Below are 19867 nucleotides of genomic sequence, written 5' to 3' on the forward strand. Positions count from 1 at the left end.
CCGGGGACCCCAGCGCCCACTTACTGCTGCACTCTGGGTTTGTGCAGCGCTTGCGCTCGGCGAAGCGCCGGTCCAGGTGCTTGGCGGCCAAGCAGAGAGGCCACTGCGCAGGCAGGAGCAGGGCAGAGCAGGGCAACTAGGGCGAGGAGCAGGAGGGAGAAGCGCAGCCGTGCTGCAGCCATGTTCGCAGGGCTGGCAGCGGGGGGAGGAGGGAGCGTCCCTCTGGCTCCTGTCCGCGTAGCTCGCGCGCGGGTCGGGTTGAGGGGGGCAGGGGGGCTCGCTGCCCGCGCCTACGAGCCCCGCCCCTGCCTCTGTGCGTGCCTGGGGAGTGGGGCTGCAGCACTCTGCAGGTGCTTGCCGGCCGGTGGGAACTCAGCTGCACTGCCCCAGGGCCCGGAAGAAGAGGTGAGCGGTGCCAGCAGTGCCGGGTTGCCGCGGTCCCCCGATATTGGAACAAAAAGTGCGTCCCGACCGATGTAAGGTTGGGATGTGGGCAAGTCCCCTAAAATCGGGACGTCTGGTCACCCTATTCAGCTTTCCTTTCATCTGCACCACTATCCTCCTGAAAAAGTGTGGATCAGTCGGGGTGCACACCAGCGGTGACTAGAGCAAGCAGCACAGACACACTAGTATGATGCCTTGCTTTTATCATGAAGAAAAAGCACCAAGAAGAGAAGTAACCCCCCCCCGAGGGCTCGTCTGTAACATACCTCTTTTTTCTTCAGGATGGATTTCTTCTGCAAGACTTTCACAGCATAAGACATCCCATCAGACTTGCGTTTGGCCAGGAGAACCTACAGCAGAAGGGCGAGGTGAGGGTCGTGGGCGCTCTACTCCATTCCGATTTCATAGAACATCAGGATTGGAAGGGACCTCAGGAGGTCATCTAGTCCAACCCCGTGCTCAAAGCAGGACCAATCCCCAGACACATTTTTGCCCTAGATCCCTAAATGGCCCCCTCAAGGATTGAACTCACAACCCTGGGTTTAGCAGGCCAATGCTCAAACCACTGAGGTATCCCTATTTATTTCGTTAGTGTTTCACACCACTTTTGTGACTAGTGCAGGTGACTGCACAAGGGGCTGGGCTAGGATTTCAGAGCATGAGAAGCCAGCCAGATGTTTTCTCCTTCCATCCCTTGACAAGGGCACACAGCAAACTAAGCTTCCCCTCAATTCCCCAGCTACTTTCCCCTCACTCCACCCAGTATCCAGCTAGAGCAGTTTCAGAGGGAGAGAATCCCCTTTCTAGAGGATCACTGTCATCTCACAAAGCACAGACATGCCCAGGGACCCTCGCCTAGTTGTGTGAGAATGTGCCAAGATGAGCAGTATTTCAAGTGCTGCTCTTATACCCTCCCTCCTACTACCTTTGGGGTACTACCTCTGGGTTGCTTGGAAGGAAAGTGGACCAAGAAATCATCCTGGCTCTCAAGCCTTGCCAGGCAATGAAGATGCAAAACACTGGCTAGCCTACTGCCTTCAACCTACCCTAGTCACTTGTTTAGTGCTACAGGCCTCTTTGTTCCTAGGCCCGTTTCAGCACTGGTGATGGGCTACTCAAGGAGGGGTACATGAAGCCCACTCCGCTGCTGGTGGAAACTAGTTCAGCAAGGGGAAAGAGGAGACCATGCAAGGAGGCCTTCAGAAACCCACGATCGACCCCAAGCTACACCCACTTACTTTTCCAAAGCTTCCTTTGCCAATAACTTTCAAAAAATCAAAGTCCGTTGGCTTGGCACTGTTGGACAAGGAGACAGCAGGTTACCACCCATTCCATGGGCTAAATGTTAAGTAACGTTTTTTTCAAAAGTACACAAGGAGGGTCAGCCCTGGAAGATGGGTGGGAGATATAATCTTCATTCACTAGATAAGCTTCCTTCCCTCTTCCAGCCACAAATGCAGCAATCCAGCAGGTAAAGATTTTGTATGGTGCAATACAGACACACAAGGGCAGCAGTGGGGTGGAATCCCTAGCCAAGTATGCCAGACACCTGGAGAATCTACTCTCCTGAATATGATAGTGGCAGAGAAAGCCGTTAAATCCTCAAATGCACCTGAAGGTTAGGTGCAAATGAAGCTCTTTGCTTTCTCTCTCCAAAGACTGGGAGGGGCTCTGGCTGATAAAGCAGACAGCAGGGAGATGCAATAGAATCAAAATAAGGAAGAGTCTCCTTCCCCCACCTAACAGGGAACCAAAGTACCAGGTGGAAGCAGCAAAAGACAAGGGGCTGGGGGTCGGGGGGCAGGCATTAGAGTGCGGGCAGGAGATGAGGATCGTGACCTCAGTCAAAGTGACAAAGCAGAAATCTGAACATGTGACTAGCTATGGCTGAGCCCCCAGAGAGCTGACCTTTGAGATACGCGCTATAACGGTGTCCGCCTGGGCCATTTGCTAGTTATGATTTCTTTGCTCAGATGGAGCAAATCAGATGGGTAACCAATCAGTTATTTCACTGTAAGGCTAACCTTGTGCACCGGGTTCAATACTCTCCCATGTAAACGCAGGCTACTTACTTCGGATTAGCAGAAGGGCCAAGGTTGATGTTGTCAGTCGGTGTCGGAGGCTGGAGGGGACACAGACATTAAGCAATTAGTCAGCATTTCCCTGAGAAGGAACATGGGATTCCAGTGAAGAGTTTCAAAGCAGACATGTTTTCACTTGCTGCAGGAAGTTATGTGTTACAACCCCAAACAGACACGGTCAGCCTATTTTTGAGTCAGAATCTCAGTCAACGGTGGCCCTTAGACTGGAGCAGTTGGCTTTATTTCCCCCCTCTTCCCCCCCGCCGACACACACACACCAGTCCCCAACTCCTCCAAGTTCACCAGTGAGAGTGGAACAAATCTTCTGGCACCTGGCTGGATAAGTCCCTCCAGAAGGAGGTCCGTCCCTGGACACTGTGCACAGGAAATGGGGGGCAGGGTTCGGGGGGAGGGGGAATCTCATTTCTCTTCCTCACCTAAGCTCTACTCATGTCCTAAAGCAACAGCATCAGTCAAATCCCATGCACCCAGGCAGGCCCCACATCTGCCTGACTTATTGTGAGGGAGTAATAGAAGGAGGTTTAGCTGCTGGCATGGTTCGTGTGAGACGAACACCCTGGGCGTCAGGAAAAGCGACGTGCGGCATTACACTCGCTGGGCCCTCTTTGCATGCGAGTCACACAGGCCGCAGGAACGCATGGGTGATTGCCACCATCTGCGCCGAGCGATGAACTCATACGCAAGCACACGTGGGGAGAGCTCCCCATTTCTGTAGCACTTACAGACCCCATTGCCAGAGAGATTGCAGGGACCCTAGACACCTGCCAAGCACACCCAGGGCTGGAATTCAGAGCCAGGAAATTAATCTTCCTACAGCCTGACAACAGCACTAATCCAGCCCATGGCTCAGGCACCACTCAGAACTGAAAGCTACGCTAAAGCTCTGGAATTTTGCTTTTCTCTGGTGGCACGGGGCAGGGCTGGGGGTGGGGGTGGGGAATAGAGCCCATTCTCTTCCTGCCCATCCCCCATACACACAGGTCCTTTCCCTCCTCTTCCCCACCTCTAGCCACAGGGGGATTTTCCCTGTCCCTACACTTAACAGGGAACCAGGCCTTCGTGCTCCTTGCACTCCTGCTTCCTGCAGTGTCCTAGTCAAAATCAGAGCAGCTCCCTCCTCTCCATCCAGCATCACCCATCAGAGACCACAGGGCCAAGGCAGGCCTAGAAGGAAGCAATCCCAGAGGCCGCCAAGGCCAACAGGAGGAGTGTATTGGTTTTATAGGGTAGAGTCTGCAAGGACCAAAGCCTGGGGACACCCCCCACCCTGCCAAAACACCCTTTGCAATGAGAGACTGTCGGGTGGGAACACACACACACACACACACACACACACACACTCACTCTGAGCATGGGGTGGAGCTCAAGAATCCCCAACCATGGAGGCGTGCAATTGACCTGCCGAGCTTCAGGGGAAGTGAGGGGGGTCTATAGTCCTGCCAGGGGATCAGCTGGAGGGACAGTCACAGGTGAAGCACAAGGACCCTGATCAGCATGGACGCACTGCAGCCCTGCAGGATTCTCGTGGCAGGAATGAATCAAATATGCAGGTGTGGGGTTAAGAGTGCCCAGCCTGATGCGGTTTTTTGGGCACCGTGTCATGGCTCAAGATCCGCAGTCAACTTGATGGTGATGCTCCCAGTGTGGCTGAGGAATCCTGCAATAACTGGAGCTGGCTCAAGGGGATCGCGAAAGTGGGGTGTCGTGAGTCACCTCCCACCCATGGCAAGACAAGGGTCATCTCTCCCCCATACCTGGAACGGAACGATTCCAAACAAACTGCTCTTTGCCTGCAGAGACACCCCAAGCTCCTCCCTCTTTTCCAAGAGGAGAGAAGGATTAAGGTTAAGTTCTCCAGCTCACATTTCTCCTACAAATGTCTCCTTCCTCCCTGTTACAATTAACAGTAATTCTGCATAGGAGCCAGCAAGCCAGAACCTTACCTGGGGGCTGTTATCCGGGTTTTTGGAACGGTCCATTAAGAAGGCAACTCTTTCAGCACTTGAAAGAAAAAGATAATGATAATACAATGAACCAGCAAAGAGAGTGTTCATCAGCACTTAGCCCTTAGCCCCCAGCCTGTCAGGGTTCAGAGCCAGCCTTCAGCACACGGAAAGCAGGCACCCGTTAAGGGGACCTGCATGATCTTCCCAGATGAGAATGGATAGAGCAGGAAAAAGGATTTCCCCACCCAGTAACTTGGGGCCTCACAGATCATACTTCCAGCACAATGTTTGGAGCCATGAGGCCTGATTCTTCATTGCCCTGCAGCTTGTATAGCCGCTTCCACTGGTGTAGAGGGGAGAACAGAATGCACTCTCTCTCATTGGGTAGCAGTTAGTGCCCTCACTCTGCACCCATGTAAGTGACAGCACAAGGTGCAGGCCCAAGGTATTTAAGTGCCCAGGATCAGCCACAAGAATAAAACTCAATTATCAGGCCAAACTTTTCAGGGGTGGCCACTGATTCTGACACTCTGTGTTTGGGTGTTTTACATGTGACGCCTAGCACCCCATTTTCCCAGCTGTTGAGCACCTGAACCTTCCATTGGCTTCAACTGAAAGTCAGGCCCTCGGGGCCTCAGATTGAGTGCCCCTCCCCCCAAAAGGCACCTCCAAAAAAGTGGTCTCTTTTGAAAAGAGGCCCCCCCCACACTTCTACTGAGCTCAGAGTGCAGATGGGAAGTTGCTGCTGCAACAGACCCAGCCAGAATTCCAACACAGCCAGTGTCTCGTCAGAGCAACTCTGGTTCGGCCAATTGCTGCAGAGAGAGCTGGCTCTGGGGTAGTGTGACCCTTTCACACAGTCACACTCCACAGCCTCTTAAGAGGGGGGACCTTACTGCCTAACAAAAACCGTGACCATCTAGTGCAGCGGCCCAGGTGAGGACTCTTAGCCCACCATAGAAGTTCAAGCAGGTGCTGAGAACAGCGGGGATGCTACGCACCCCACGCTTTCAGCCTCGTGATGTGCTGGGGCTCAATCCCCCTCTCCAGACCCAGACGGTCCTTTTGGCTCTGCAGGGAAGCCAAGATAACGCAAGCTGGATTGGACCACCCGGCTTTTCCCAGGACGGTGCTGGCCCAGTTTTGATGCCATTTCCTAAGCCAGCGTAGACCAGGTCCACACGTCTGACACGGTTTTACAGACTTTACTAGCCCAGGTAGCAAAGCAGGTCTGGACCTGGGGGAGCTCTGGGCTGCAGGAGCCAGGCCAGCATTAGCAGGGACACCTTTTAGGAAAGAGCCGTGCTCAGCGGTGGTTCCGAGCCACCAGCTCCAAATGCCACTTTGGATTGACAAGCGCAGGAAGGAACCAAAAGAGACACTTTGTAGCTTGGCCCTCTCTAGTTCCTGGGAGCTGGTTGTCTGTGGTTGGGGGTTATGTAGATGAGAACAAAGGGAGCCAGCCCCAGCCCCCACTTCCCTTTCTAAGCCCTCCCCCTCACACCTCACCTTTAGCGAAGGTTAAATAATATTAAAACCAAGCTCCTTCCCCACCCCCCGAAAGCTTCACATATTGTCTTGGAGGAAGCTCTGCAGACATATGGGTGGGTCCATCCATCTCTGGAGCATTCTCCAGGCCCATGAAAACCCCCACCCCTCTGCACCCCTTGTAACCAGCCAGCCAAACCGCACACTGAATACCCCCTAGGTCTCCCCCCCACACACACACCCAGTGTGATCTCTCACAGCAAGACGTTCCCCTCTGCAAGAGGCATGGGCCACCTGGACTCCCAGCAGCTAGAGAAAGCCCTTCCTCCAAAGCAGAATCAGTGCCATGGCAGGGGACGCTCCTTGGCTGTGCCTGTTTGTGCTGGAGGCAGCTCCCAGAGCCCTGCCCACAATTCTGGCCCGTGCCAGCCCACTCTGCTCACCAATTATTGTCTAGAGCAGAGGTTAGCAGGCTGCGTTTTAAAGGGCTAGTGTCCCATTGAGAGGCTTTTATACTCACTAGGAGCACAGCCTGGAGCCCGAGGCCTTGATGGTCTGTTCTATCCTCTCGCACCCGTGCTTTATAAGATCTGCGGGAAAGAAAAGTTAGAAAACTAAGCTGATTAGCTGGCGGCGAGAGCACAAGAACACAAAGGCCTGTTTGTTCCTAGCTGACCTTGCCCTGCTCTTCAACCTCCTTCCCCCCGCCTAGGGTGACCAGATGTCCTGATTTTATAGGGACAGTCCCGATATTTGGGGCTTTTTCTTATATAGGCTCCTATTACCCCCCACCCCCGTCCCGATTTTTCATACTTGCTGTCTGGTCACCCTACCCCCTCCACCCACACACCAGAGTAGCCAGGCATTTATAGGAGCCAGGACAGCTTCCCCCACCTCCATCAAAAACCTTTCCTCAGTTTACAAGCTAACCAATGAGTGCTGATAGCTGGGGACCCCCCAGAGGTCTGGTTTGCATAAGCCTCCCCCACAAATCACCTCTCAGAAAAATTCCCTGGGTCTTAGTCTCCCAGCAGGGGGGAAAAAAATCACAAGACAGATGTGTTTACACTGGCACACATCATACTTGGCACTAGCATCACCCCTTTCATTCAGGGCTCTCATAGCCCCTCAAAGCATGAATCAGGCCTCACAACATCCTCAAGTGAGCCTCGTTATTCCCCACACCCAATCATGGCACTGAGGTGACTTGCACAACAACATACAGCAAGCCAGGGTCAGTCAGGATTAAACCCTAGGAGGGCGAGATTTTGTTGTCCTGCATCATGTCATCAGTCGCACCAGCACAAAGCACGTGTCAAATGTTGCCTGTCTGATTCGGTGGCATTTTACCGTCACTTTGCAATAAGTGCAGGACAATGGAAGAGTCGGGCCCAGAAATCCTGTCTCCTGGTCCCCCATCCTACAGGATCCAAAAATGGGAGCATTTTTGCAAAATTGTGTATATATATATATATATATATACACACACATACACATACACACACAAGGTATAAAAACATGGCAGGTTTCAAAGAGGAATGATTGTTTTGGTTAGCTAATAAATATTTTCACAAAATTTCCGGGCCTTCAACTTCAACCCCCGCCCCAGCTTTGCCACGGAAAATAGTGGGGGAGGAGAAGAAAAGAAAGGAAAACCAAAACATTTTTATTTTAAAAGAATCTTTAAAACAAAACAAAACAGAAGATTCCTTTAAAAAAAAAAAAAAAAAAAAGGAGAGGGCATTTCCATGAAAAATAGTGTTTCATTCAAAAAGTGTTGAACAGCTGTACTTTAGGACAAACTCAGCAGCACTGGCTGCAGATGTACAAGCCCTCCTAAGCTGGGAGTTCCTTTAGCTCAGGTAATATGTTTGGAGATAAACATGAACAAATGACACTTTGCAGAAGATGTTTCCATATTGGCCTAAACACCAGGCTGGGAATTTGGCAGGGGAGCCAAATCCCTGAACAGACAGGCATAGTTGTGAGCTGAATAGTTGTTAACAGGGCACAGTCCGCTGGTCTGGGACCCAAGATTTAGATTTAGATGATAGAACAGACTTTACAAGCTCCTACTATAGATTTGGGGCAGGGGAAATGGAATGACCTTTATGTAGTCATTTCCCTGCAGCATTATGAGCCCAGTAAGACAGCAGCATTGTGCTGTTGCATGAGAACAAGAAAGTGGTGCTAGGTGTGCCTGCTGTTGCAGTGATGGCTGCATGAACATCTTCCCAGGTGCCCAAGGACCATACCCCGTTTGCATACAGATCTCCCCCCCCCCCCCGACATAAGTGCACTGGGCTGTAACATTCACCGGAACTTCTATCTCCTCTGATAAGCTAAGAAAAGTTCATTCGATTCCACTACCAATAAAAGTTTGCATTAGAGTTTGTTTACCCTCCCCTGAGGTTACCGGGATATCAGAGGGCTGTATTTTATGATGCCATGGACCAGGCTGCTCACTGGAAGAGAGCCACATAACCCGGCCAGATATCACTTTCAAAATGGAGAGCAATATGAAGAGTAAACCAGTTTTGCAATGGATAACATGGCGACCACTGGCTTTGAGAGCACAAAGGCAGCCCCTGAATAGCAGAGCACCTTAACCCAAGCCACAGGGACTGGTGGAACGAGAGGCAGCTCAAGAAGCAGCCATCCTTAAAGGGCAGGGAAGAATTATAAGGATGCAGTAGTCTTTCATCTCTGGGGTCTATGGACTTACCTATGCAGTAACTGGGACTGAAATAGTTAGTTGTAGTTGTCTGATGCTAGTCTGTGCATGGATGCTCTTACTGTGAAATAAAAGACCCCTATTCTGATATAACTTAAGCCAGCAAAAAAAAAAAAAAAAAATCAATTCAAGTTATCAGACTAGTGTTACCTTACCCTGCAGTAAGAGCATCTATGCAGACTAGTATCAAAACCAAAGGAGTTCGCACAAGTGGTTTAGGGATTTCTGTTCCGGTGACCGCTGCAGACAAGCCACCGCAGCCAGCTTTCGAAGACAGCTCAGCACATTGGGAATGGAGCTTTCCTGAAAATCTGGCCCATGAGCCCGATTCTCCTCTCATTCACATCAGTTTCACACCCATGTAAGCTCATTGATTTTACTGCTGATTTGCACTGATGTAACTGAGAGCTAGGTTCAAATTCCAGACTCAGGTCATAACGGAGAAGGAAGTGGTAGCTCCTCGCTTAACCCCTAGAAGGCAGACTAGAGGGTCTCTCCGGGTCACTAAGGGTAAAGGGTTCTCAGGAGAAATTTTTTGGTGGCCTAAGAGTGCGGCCACCAACTCTTGCTGGTGGATGCTCTCACACTTTTTCCTAAAGTACTTAATTAGCTTTAAGAAAAACAAATAAATATGCACATATACATGTCCAAATCATTGTCATTTATTTATTGCTAGCTAGTAAGTCTGCTGTAAAAAGTGATATTAACAAACATAAAAGTATCACTTTTCACAGCAGACTTACTCAACCTTGGCAAGCCTGGGGACAAATTAAGCCCTGGATGGGGGGTCAGGGTAGGCAGTAGGGGCCAGAGGCAATGGAGTTGGGGGGGCAAAGGAGATAGTGGGGTGCCAGAGTCTGAAGTCCCGTAGCCAGAACCCAAAGCCCCGTGGCCAGGGGACAGGGATGGAGCCTGAAGCCAGGCAGCTGGAGCCTGCACCCCACCACTCTAGGGGTGAAGCCCAAAGCCTGAGCCCCACCATCCCTGGGGAGGTGGGGAACTCACCAGCTGCCTGCTCCTCCAGCGTTGTGCCCCAGCTGTCTCCAGAGGGGGGCAGGGCCCAACCCCTGCTTGCAGCCCCAGCAGCCAACACTAAGGCGGTGCATCCAGGAGCAACTGGAACAGGGAGGGGCTGCTGCTTTGCCTCTCCTTCCCCCAATCACAGCCCAGGAGGCTGTTGCCGCAAGAAAAGCCACTGGTGGCCGCATTTGAGAAACGCTGGACTCTATACTGCGTTAAACCCAGAGCACCAGGTCTCAGAGCCCAGATCATATTGGTTTGTTTTTTTTACGTTTCTCAACGGCCAGCAAGCCAAAAAGACACTCAGCTCTAGTCTCCTCCTGCAAGGCGGGGCACAGGACGAGGTTAGTGAAGGTTGGCTGGGTCAAAACAGAACAGTATTGGCAGTGCGGGGCAGAGTCTGCACAGCTTCTGCCCATTTTAAGGTCCTCTCCAGTGGTTTCTTGCTGGAATCAGTGAAACTACTTGACAAGTCGCTATGGGAGAACAGCAGCGCTTGCTTTGTATCTATCAGCTGGGCCACTCAGGGACCGAGACTGCGACCGCACCTTCTTATGCATGTAAGAAACACTATGCAGGTCTTAGTTCGAGGTCATCCCTGTGCACATAGTACCATTTTCAAGGCACCTATTGATATGGCTGTGATCAGAGCCAGGCCTGCCATCCCTCCCCGCTTGGTCCACATACATCCCTTTTCTACGAGGTTTGCCTTCTCTTAAGTCAAGGCACCTTCTGCCCCTCCGGGAGATTCAAAACCAACAGCAGGTACACAGGCAGTCACAGATCCTCCTGGCCCTAAAGCCTGGAGATCTGCCCAGCACACTTAAAAACTAAAAATAAGCCCAGAAATAGGTCACAAAGATACAGGAGAGATCAGTCGAAAAGGAGAAAGGCTGCCACGTTCTTGCCTCTCTTGGGGCTGCAGGGAAGCTTGAGGCATAGCAAGAGCCCCAGACTGGACAAGGCACATGAATCCCAATTAGTTCACTTACATAACAGGAGCGCTGTACTGGTGGGAGACTGGCTGCTGAACCCACCCACCTGTCCATCTTCCCCTGCCCCCCCCTCCAGCCTACTGCTGAGAGAGTCACCTTCCACAGACCAGAGGCACTTCAGAGGTGGCCGGCACCTATTCTCACAGCAGCCATGCCACCGCACAAGTTGAAGCAGTTACTATAGCTAATAACAGCCCCTGCAAAAATACATTCTGTTCAGAGCACAGTTCAAGCAGTGCCTCCTCAAAACCCTCTTTCCACAACTTCACCAGCAGTGACCCACATTCCCGTGTCAGTCTATTATTTAATACTCTCCCTACATATAAATCACAAACATGATTCTTACCTTGCAAGAAGAGGCAATCTCCTCATAGCCTTGTTTTGTGCGAGCCCCACTCCCCACCCCTCTTCTCTGATGTCATTTCTCCCTCCTCATGTCCGATCTAACCTCATTGTAAACTCCTTGGAGCAGGGACCTTGCCCTTATGCTTGCCAGGAAGTGGCAGTAAGGACGGGGAAGCTGTAATTGTGCAGGCAGCTTGTACTGTGGAAGAAACATCAGGTTTAAGAGCCTGAAGGTCTGAATTAAAGAGGGGTGTGACAAGTCACCAAGCTCCTGCAGCTAACCAGAGAGAGGTGTGGTTACTGACAGAGAAAACACTAAGATGTGTAAAGCCAATCCACGGCTTTCCCAGAACACTGGTTCTCAGCCAGGGTATGTGTAAACAGAGATCTTCCAGGAGGTACATCAACTCATCTAGATATTTACCTAGTTTTACAACAGGCTACATAAAAAGCACTAGCAAAATCAGTACAAACTGAAATTTCATAGAGTCAATGCTCTATAGAATATACACTGAAATGCAGGTACAGTATTTATATTCCAATTGATTTATTTTATAATTATATGGTAAAATGAGAAAGTAAGCAATTTTTCAGTAACAGTGTGCGGTGACACTCTTGTATTTTTATGTCTGATTTTGTAAGCAGGTAGTTTTTAAGTGAGGTGAAACTTGGGGTACGCCAGACAAATCAGACTCCTGATAGGGGTACAGTAGTCTGGAAAGGCTGAGAGCGGCTGCCCTAGAACATAGATAGAGACAGTCTGAGCACAGAGTTGTTCCCCAGCTAAGGTTTCATTGTACAAGTGCTCGGGAATGACCAGCCATTCCTCCAATGTTTGCTTTAGCTGTCCAGCCAAGGCTCCGACTTCCCCTGCCACGTATCTAAGAGATAGAGACACCCAAGGCCAGACAGCTCAGTTACATTTTCACCTCCCCAGAGTTCAGTGGGGTTTGCAGAGCTCAGGTCTAGGAACTAGCCAACAGCATGAGGAAAGGCTATAAGCAGAGGGAGACAGCTTCCCTTTTAATTGGTTAGTTACCCATCCCACAGATTCTGGCCTGTTCACATTTGCATGGAGCTTTGTTCTGAGCAGGCGCCCCCCAGAATAAAACACAACCCTTGTGATTCCTCGACAAAAAGGTCGCAGCTGCAGGGCAAGCTGTAGCTCCGTGCTTTGCGCAGGGCACCTCGTTCCCATGAGGATCAGCACACAGACAGGCAGCCAAACTCACCCGCATCTTAAACAGCGAGACAAATAAACCTGACAAGCCAGAACAGCAGCCAGGTGTTTAAAATCTCCAGCATTTTGCAAAAAACATGAGAACAGGAAAGGAAGCATCAAGAGCGCACACACACCTGTCATCACTTCTACCAGCAGAGCCAGCATCCTGGAGTAAGGGAAGCAGTCCACAGCAGGCTGGTTCAAAGACATCTCAGCACCCAGCTTTACCATCCTCTCCGGCACTCACACCACAGTCAGCTGCCCTCCCTGAGCATGTGCCTTTTAAAGGCTGTATAGAAGCAGCAAATGCTGCTACAACGGTCAGGCCTGCCCCAGGAAATTAACACATCCTCCTTCCTGCCATGGCTGCTGTCTCTATTGCAGCCCCAAGGGGAGGAAGCCAAGAAAGGAGCGCAAGAGAGAGCTGATCTGCTGTTAAGACACCCATGCTGGAAGAAATAAGGCAGAGCAAGGTTTGAGACCGGCATGTGATGATGAGGCAGAGAGGTTTTAATGGAGGATGAGTCTATTTGGTAGGAACCAATGAAATGCCTAGCAGGCATCCGAGTTCAGATGGCCAGTATGGGAGAGTGCAAGAGAGAAGCTGTCTCCCACTCCCCCCACCTCCCCTTCAGAACACACAAATCACCCATGGCCCCTGATTTTCTGCTTACTGTGTCATTTAACCCCTTCACTGCTGGATTACCTGCCACATGTTCCTACCCACATTTGCAAGCTTGTTCTGAGTTTTTCCCCCCACTGTGGCCAGAGTTCAGCCGTATCAAAATGGTGCCCCAGTAATAGCTCCTAGTATCACTACCGCCAGGCAACCCCCTAGCGCAGCTAGGCAAAGCTGCTCTAAGGCACGCTTGTACTGGTGCAGCTTACTCTGCTCTCAAGGGCACTGGGCCAAAAATGGGTTTTCCAGTTTGCTGGCAGTTCTGAAAAATTGGGGGGGGGGGGGAAAGTAGTTTCAGGTTGACCCGAAAACAAACATTTTTGGAATTAAGAAACATTTGTTTTAAGGTCAAATGAAGCATTTTATTCACCACAAAATGAAATGTTTCCTTTAGATTTCAAGTGTTTTTTATGTTTTCACCTTTTTTAAAAAAAAAAAATAGAATTAAAGGAAAATTCAAAAACGTCCAGTCATTTTGACCCCCAAAAATCAAATCATTTCAACTTTGGGAGATTTGTTTGTTTGTTTGTTTTTCAACGTGAACAATTCAGGTGTTCTGATCTGAAACTGATGTGAATTCACAAAACATTTTGATGCTGCTGAATCTGCCTGTTTTTACAATGCTCGGGGCTTGTCTGCACGTACAGTGCAACAGCGGCGCAGCGGCCTCGGTAGTGCTTTAGGCCACGTCTACACTGCCACTTATGTCGGCAAAACTTACTTCGGTCACAGTTCTTCTCCCGCTGACATAGCTACCGCCGCTCATTGGGGTGGTTTAATTATGCCGACAGGAAAGCTCTCTCCTGCCGGCATAGGGCGGCTACACAGGAGATCTTACAGCGGCACAGCTGCATTGGTACAGCTGTGCCGCTGTAAGGTCTCTAGTGTGGACATAGTCTTAGTGAAACTCTCCTATCGGCATAGGAATGTCTTCTCCTGTTCCTGTAGTTAATCTACCTCCCCAAGAGGCAGTAGCTATATTGGTGGAAGAAGCTTCCCCATCAACATAGCGCTGTCTACACGGGGGGTTAAGTCAGTGTAAGTACGTTGCTCAGGGGGGTGGATTTTTCACACCCTTGAGTGACGTCTTTATTCCGATATAGATCTGTAGTGTAGACCTGGCCTGAGCTCTAGTCTCAGGAAGGGTTCACCTACACCACCGCAGACTGTGGCTGCTAGCTGCTTTGCTTGTCTACAGGAGGGGTTTGCTCTGGTGTAGCTCCACCATTGGCTGGCAACTTATGGCTGAAGTCCTCACTACGACAAGGCCTTAGATCTGGGTGGGCTTCCTGATACTCTTATAAATGAATGGCTGTTCTCTTAAAGCTGCAGATGGACCATATAGGTTACTAGGTCAACTGTGTAGGAGACAGAGCTGCTATTTGCAGATGGCTGTTTGGTGGCATGTATGAAATGAGTTTGCTGGGCCTCAGTGGCAAGTGCCCACATCACAAAAACAGACACGTTTGCAGCTAGCACCCTGGGAGAGGTTAAGTGCTGCAGGGGCCATGGGGACTAACCTACCCTAGGAGATATGGCTGCACCACAATTGCTAATGCTGTTGGGTCACACATCAACTAAAAACTATACGTTGTAGTAGAGCAATGCTTCCAGCTCAGGTTGGAGGTGCATTGGAGGGACAGTTCACACACACGGTTATTACCTTTGCTGTTACCTAAGTTCTGCAAAAAGGAAAGATTTCAATTTCTAGGGCTATCAATCTGGCACTTTTCACCTGAAGTAAATTCACACACGTGCACACCCAGAGAGAGAGAGAAACTGCTGCCAGAAGCATGCAGTGAAGGAGTTAATAATCTTCTGATGTAACAGAAACAAAGCAGAAGCGGAGGGGGGAAATACCCATTATCAAGGGGCTACCATCTTCTCCCATTTCATTAAAAATAAGCATCTTCCCTTTGATTCCACTCTCATTGCCAATAAAATCCACTACTCTCAGGTGACAGAGAATGTCATCCTAAAATAATGTGCTTTGCATTGTTTTTAAGGTAAAATGCTAAGTGAGTACTGGGGACATCAAAGATCAAGGGTGTGTGATACTATGCCCATAAACTCAATGGGAGTAGAATCACACCTTATGAGACAAAGTAGGAGACATTCCCCCCCAGAGGGTGTAAAGGTCTAACTGGGGTGGGGGGCAAGGACAGAATTATGATTTTTTTTCCTCCAGAGTTTCAGCTTTCACTAGAAAAAAAAATCTGTGTCAGTCATGATTACCAAGAAAACCTTCCATAAGTGACCCAAGTATAACTGATACAGCAACCTCTTCTTGAGTTTGAAGAGTGGCTGACACAATAGCTCTCGGCCCCCTTCATTTCAAAGGGGGATAGCTCAGATACAATGATACTTTAAAATGTCAACATTGTTAACTATTTTGCTGCTTATCATGTAAGAAGCGAAAGGCAGTATCATATTGCTTGAAACTTTCTTATTCCCATGAGATCAAATCCTGAAGTTCTTAGCAAAAAATCTACAGCAATTAGAGCTGATCAGGAAATGATTATTTTTTCCCATGAAAATTTTTGACAAACATAATTTTTGTCTATATTTTTATTCGGAACAATTCTGGTTTTTATCACAAAACTGTAAACCAAACATTTTCAGGTTTTCAGCAATCAAAAAAACAAAATGTTTAATTTTCAAATCAAAATTTTCTGGTTCTCTCCCCCGCCAATGAAAATCCCAATATTGTTGATAAAAACATCTATTTTTTCACAAAAAATTCTCTTTTGTCAAAAAGCCACTTTCTGTCAAAAAATGTTTTGGAGAGAAAAATTTCAGCCCGTGCTAATCACAAGGTGTAAGGGTGTAAACATGTAACAAATTGGAAAATGGTGATTCTACTCCTGTGCCCTCTCCCCCATTGACTCTCTGGTCTATTTAGATTGTAAGCGCTTTGAGGCAGGGGCTGACACTCCGTGCGTACAGCACCAAGCACAAGGGGACCCTGCTCTAGGGTAGAGGCCTGTAGGTGCAATCATAATTCTGGCCTTAAATGCTATAAGTATGACTAATCCAAAAGGGATAAAACACAAAGGCACTGCCACTGCATCCAACTTTAGGAAATTAATCCAGTCAAAAGCCTTTACATTCCATATTTTTAATTGTGATTTTTTTCCCTTCTATCTGAAAACATACATTTATGCTCTTTTGATTTTTTCCCTTTGACTCCAGTTCCCCTGCTGTAACCACTAGGCCATGCCAAATCCCTTGTAAAGGCGTGCTCCTTTTGCACACGCACACACACCATTTTCGTGCTCACCTTGTAGGTGCAAATGAGGCACAGATGCCTGAAACTGTGACTCCAGATGAGCAAAGGCTGGGGAGGCAGGATGAGCCTCTCCCAAAGCTGAGGAAGGAAATGAGCACAAGAAAGGATTGGGGTAAAAGAGCAGAAAGCCAGAGGGTTCCTAAAACCATAGGCAAGGGGGGAGTTTTGGCTCTTTAGGAACTAACGGGAACTCAGGACTCTGAGAAAATAGTCTCCTGCCAGCGAGTGGGATAAAGGAAGCAGGAAAGTTGTGCATAAGGGAGAATTAATGGGACTAAAAGAACCCTGCCCCATGACTTAGGGCATGTCTACACTACAAAAATCAGTTAACTTAAGGTAAGTTGATGTATACCCACTGCAGCAATTACAGTGGTGGTTCACGTCCACACTGTGCGGTGTGAGTCCTCAGCAGAGCGCATCCACTGACTTAACTGTGTGGGGGCACTGACAGCTGGAGCCCCACTGCCAGGGGCTGACAGCCCCAGGGCTGGGGGCTCCAGCTGTGGCGGGGGCTCTCCCAAGCAGCGGGGTTCTAGCTGTGAGTCCTGCATAGGGCTGGCAGCCAACAGGCGATGTAAGCAATGCAGTGTGTAGAGGGACACTGCAGCGCCCTAACATCGACCTTAACGCTATGCCTCTCATGGAGGTGAAGTTATTAGGTCGGTGTAGTGGGCAACTTACATCGGCAGGCGCATCATTATAGTGTAGACGCTTGCAGAGTTAGGGTGATGTAAGCTGCCTTGTGTTGACCTAACTCTGTTGTGTAGACCAGGCCTCTGGGTCTGTGTCAGCTGCCCCCAGAAATCCAATCAAGAGAGCTCTCTTCCTCCTTCCCAACGAAGAGGAGGAGAGGCATTGCCAGTCTGACTCCAGGGCAGGTTTCCCAAGGTCCTTAATACTAAGGCTATGGCTACACTACGCAGCTTTTAGCGACACGGCTGTGCCGCTACAGCCGTGCCGTTAAAAGCCGCACAGTGTAGCTGCTGTTTGTCGTCAGGAGAGAGCTCTCCTGCAGACAAAAAACTTCCACCTCTCATGAATGGCAGCAGCTTTGTCGGCAGGAGGGCTGTTCACACCGGCGCTTTTCGTCCGTAAAACTTTTGTCGTTCAGGGTCTGTGTGTGTGTGTGTTTTTTAACACCCCTGAACGACAAAAGTTTTGCGATGAAGTGCCAGTGTAGACAAACCCTTAGTCTTGGTCTACTCTTGAAAGTTATATCGGTACAGGAGCATGAAAAGCTTCACCCCTGGCCTGTGTAGTGATGCCAGCATAACCCCGAGTAGACACAGCTAGGTCAACAGAAGCATGCATCATCATTCGGGATGATCATGTTCTTATCCTGATGGAAACCCCTTCTGTCAGCGTAGGCCGCATCTACACTACAGGGTTGTGCTAGCAGACCTATGCCAGTATAGTCTCCATAATGTGGGCACACCCTGGGGTTCAGGGCCACAGGCTTCCAGCTCAGAGAGAGCTGAGGCACACTCAAGGCCGATGCTGCTGCCATTTAAGGTCATGGCCTCGGAGAGCCGTAGGACCTGACTGACAGGCCTTGTCTGCCGTCCATCCCGTGCTGGAGGCATTATAAAGCTACAGCCCACGTACTGTGCAGCGCAGCCCTGCTTGCAGAGTCACCCAATACAGCTGTGAGGTTACTGTCCAGACTCATTGTCTAGCAATATTACAATCCTCCCTCTAGTCTACATTATGTCAGGCCACAGAAAAACTGCAGGGCTGGGCTTAAAGCCAGTCAAGTGACTGCCTAGAACCGCTGAGCTTTGGAGAAGTTAGGGGGCTCCCGCTGACGTCAATGGGCTTGGGTCAGCGGGCTGGGGGGCAGTGGGTTGTGAGTTGCTGAGGTTAATGCAGGGCCCTAAAAGCAACTCACATCATGGCCCAGTTCCCGTCTTCACCTGTTTTCTAGCCCCGATACTGAAGTGGGAGGCAACTCCCAGCCTCATTTCCCCCCTCCACTCCCTCCCTCCCTCCCACCCACCCTGCAGCTTGGGTCCCCACAGCTCCCACAGCCAGGCCCGGAGAGTCACTTGACTTTTGAGATATGTACCGGTCAAGTTCATTACCCTTAGTCTTCCCCAGTGCTGTGGAGGGGGTCTCTGGCCGGGGCATGGGCATAAAGTCAGCCCAGAGAGATGTACGCTGCCTGAGAAACTCTGCTAGCAATTCAGCAATCGGCACCAGGCGAGTAGGCTCCACTTCCTCAGGGCCCAGGAGGCAGGTAGACGTCCGGCAGGGAGGCTCGCAGAAGCTGTGCGGTTTCTTGGCCTTCCCCTGCAAAGATGAAAGTCAGGTCACACAGGCTGGAAGCCAGCAGAGCACATGCCCAGAGGTGAGCTAGCACGCTCAGAACATTAGCTCCTGGTCTCAGGAACATGCCCCAAGAGGCTGCCTTTACTACACACCATCCCCTAACATCACAGGGGGTATTGATTGATTCCCAGACAAGGTAAGAGGTTTACAATGTGTTTGGTAAATCCATGGGGTTGGGCTTTTCTGTTACCTGGCAAGGACTTGATTATTTAATTGATCTGATTAGTCAATAGGCCAAATTCATCCTTGGTGCAACTGCGCTAACTTCAGTGGGACTGCACCAAGGATCAGGCCGGCCCAGCTGTTTGTACGGCCCAGTGGAAATGGAAAGAACGATATAAGTGCAATGTACAATTAGTGAATCATTAGTAACTGTTCTTGTGTATTGATTATAAGGACCAGTTCTCCTCAGCCTGGAGCTGGGAACTGGCCACACACCTGATGAGGCAGCACTCTCCTGAGACAGCAGCCAGCCAGCCACAGAGGGCTGCTAACCTACATGGCTGAAAGGCTGCCATGCAGGTGTGTCTGCAACCTGTCCCTGCCTGGGACAGGCCTATTAACTAATCAGATTAATTCAGAGGCTTTAATAGGTGCAGTCCTTTTGATTTCCACTTACCCCAAGAGTGACTCTGGCCCCTGAGCTCCCATTTCTCAGCCCAGTATCAGGAAAGGCCCCATGATGGCACAAGGCCTAATCAGCAGAAGTGAGCTATAAACTGTGTCTGCACAGACAGGTCTTCTTGCTGAGGAATTATATTGTTTGTGCCATGCCTGCAGCAGGGAAGGTGAGAGAATGTGCCATGCCTTCTTCCCCTTCGATACCGACTTAATTGTCAGAAGAGGAACAAGGCTCTTTAATGATTAAACATTGCAATTAAATATTAAACAGCCAACTTCTTCTTCTGACGTTAAGGCAGCAGCTGACCTAGATGGGAGTTGCTTTACAGTTTATGCTACTGGGCCCCTCTTGTGCCCGGGCTATAAACCAGGCCAGGTTTCAGACAGTAGCTGCTAGCACCCAATGCCTTTAAAGTGCCGTGTGACTCCATTTGAGCCAACAGTGTTGCCCTGATGTTTATACTGGCAGCGTGATCCTTAAAAGATTTTAAACCCGTCACCTTTCCCTGATTATTAAATGAACGGCATGTGGTATCAGCGAGCACTGGGACACAGCTTTGGTACATACAAGAGTGAGCTCTGGACCCCCTTGGGCATTTATCAACCACAACACATGGGTCTTCAATCAGCTGTTATTAGCTCATAACACAGGGT

At 49.8% G+C, this 19867-nt stretch overlaps 1 protein-coding gene across 2 annotated transcripts in view; it reads right to left on the bottom strand.

The window, feature by feature from the left end:
- The window catches only part of SGK2 (serum/glucocorticoid regulated kinase 2), a 30611-nt gene extending 12145 nt beyond the window's left edge, over nucleotides 1–18466 (bottom strand). The window contains exons 1-6 of one of the 2 annotated variants that reach the window (XM_024201991.1): nucleotides 18346–18466; nucleotides 6501–6570; nucleotides 4490–4547; nucleotides 2517–2566; nucleotides 1683–1740; nucleotides 711–794 (exon numbers count right to left, since the gene is read on the bottom strand). In XM_024201991.1, coding sequence (XP_024057759.1) covers nucleotides 711–794; nucleotides 1683–1740; nucleotides 2517–2566; nucleotides 4490–4547; nucleotides 6501–6570; nucleotides 18346–18397 — 372 coding nt within the window. In that variant the 5' untranslated portion in view covers nucleotides 18398–18466. Of the gene's footprint in view, nucleotides 1–710; nucleotides 795–1682; nucleotides 1741–2516; nucleotides 2567–4489; nucleotides 4548–6221; nucleotides 6300–6500; nucleotides 6571–18345 lie in introns of those variants that run through there. The other variant, XM_024201992.1, reaches the window with a different exon arrangement.
- Nucleotides 18467–19867: the final 1401 nt, after the last annotated feature.

Source organism: Terrapene carolina, unplaced genomic scaffold (assembly GCF_002925995.2).
Source record: "Terrapene carolina triunguis isolate 2854851 unplaced genomic scaffold, T_m_triunguis-2.0 Scaffold233, whole genome shotgun sequence".
NCBI lineage: Eukaryota > Metazoa > Chordata > Testudines > Emydidae > Terrapene > Terrapene triunguis.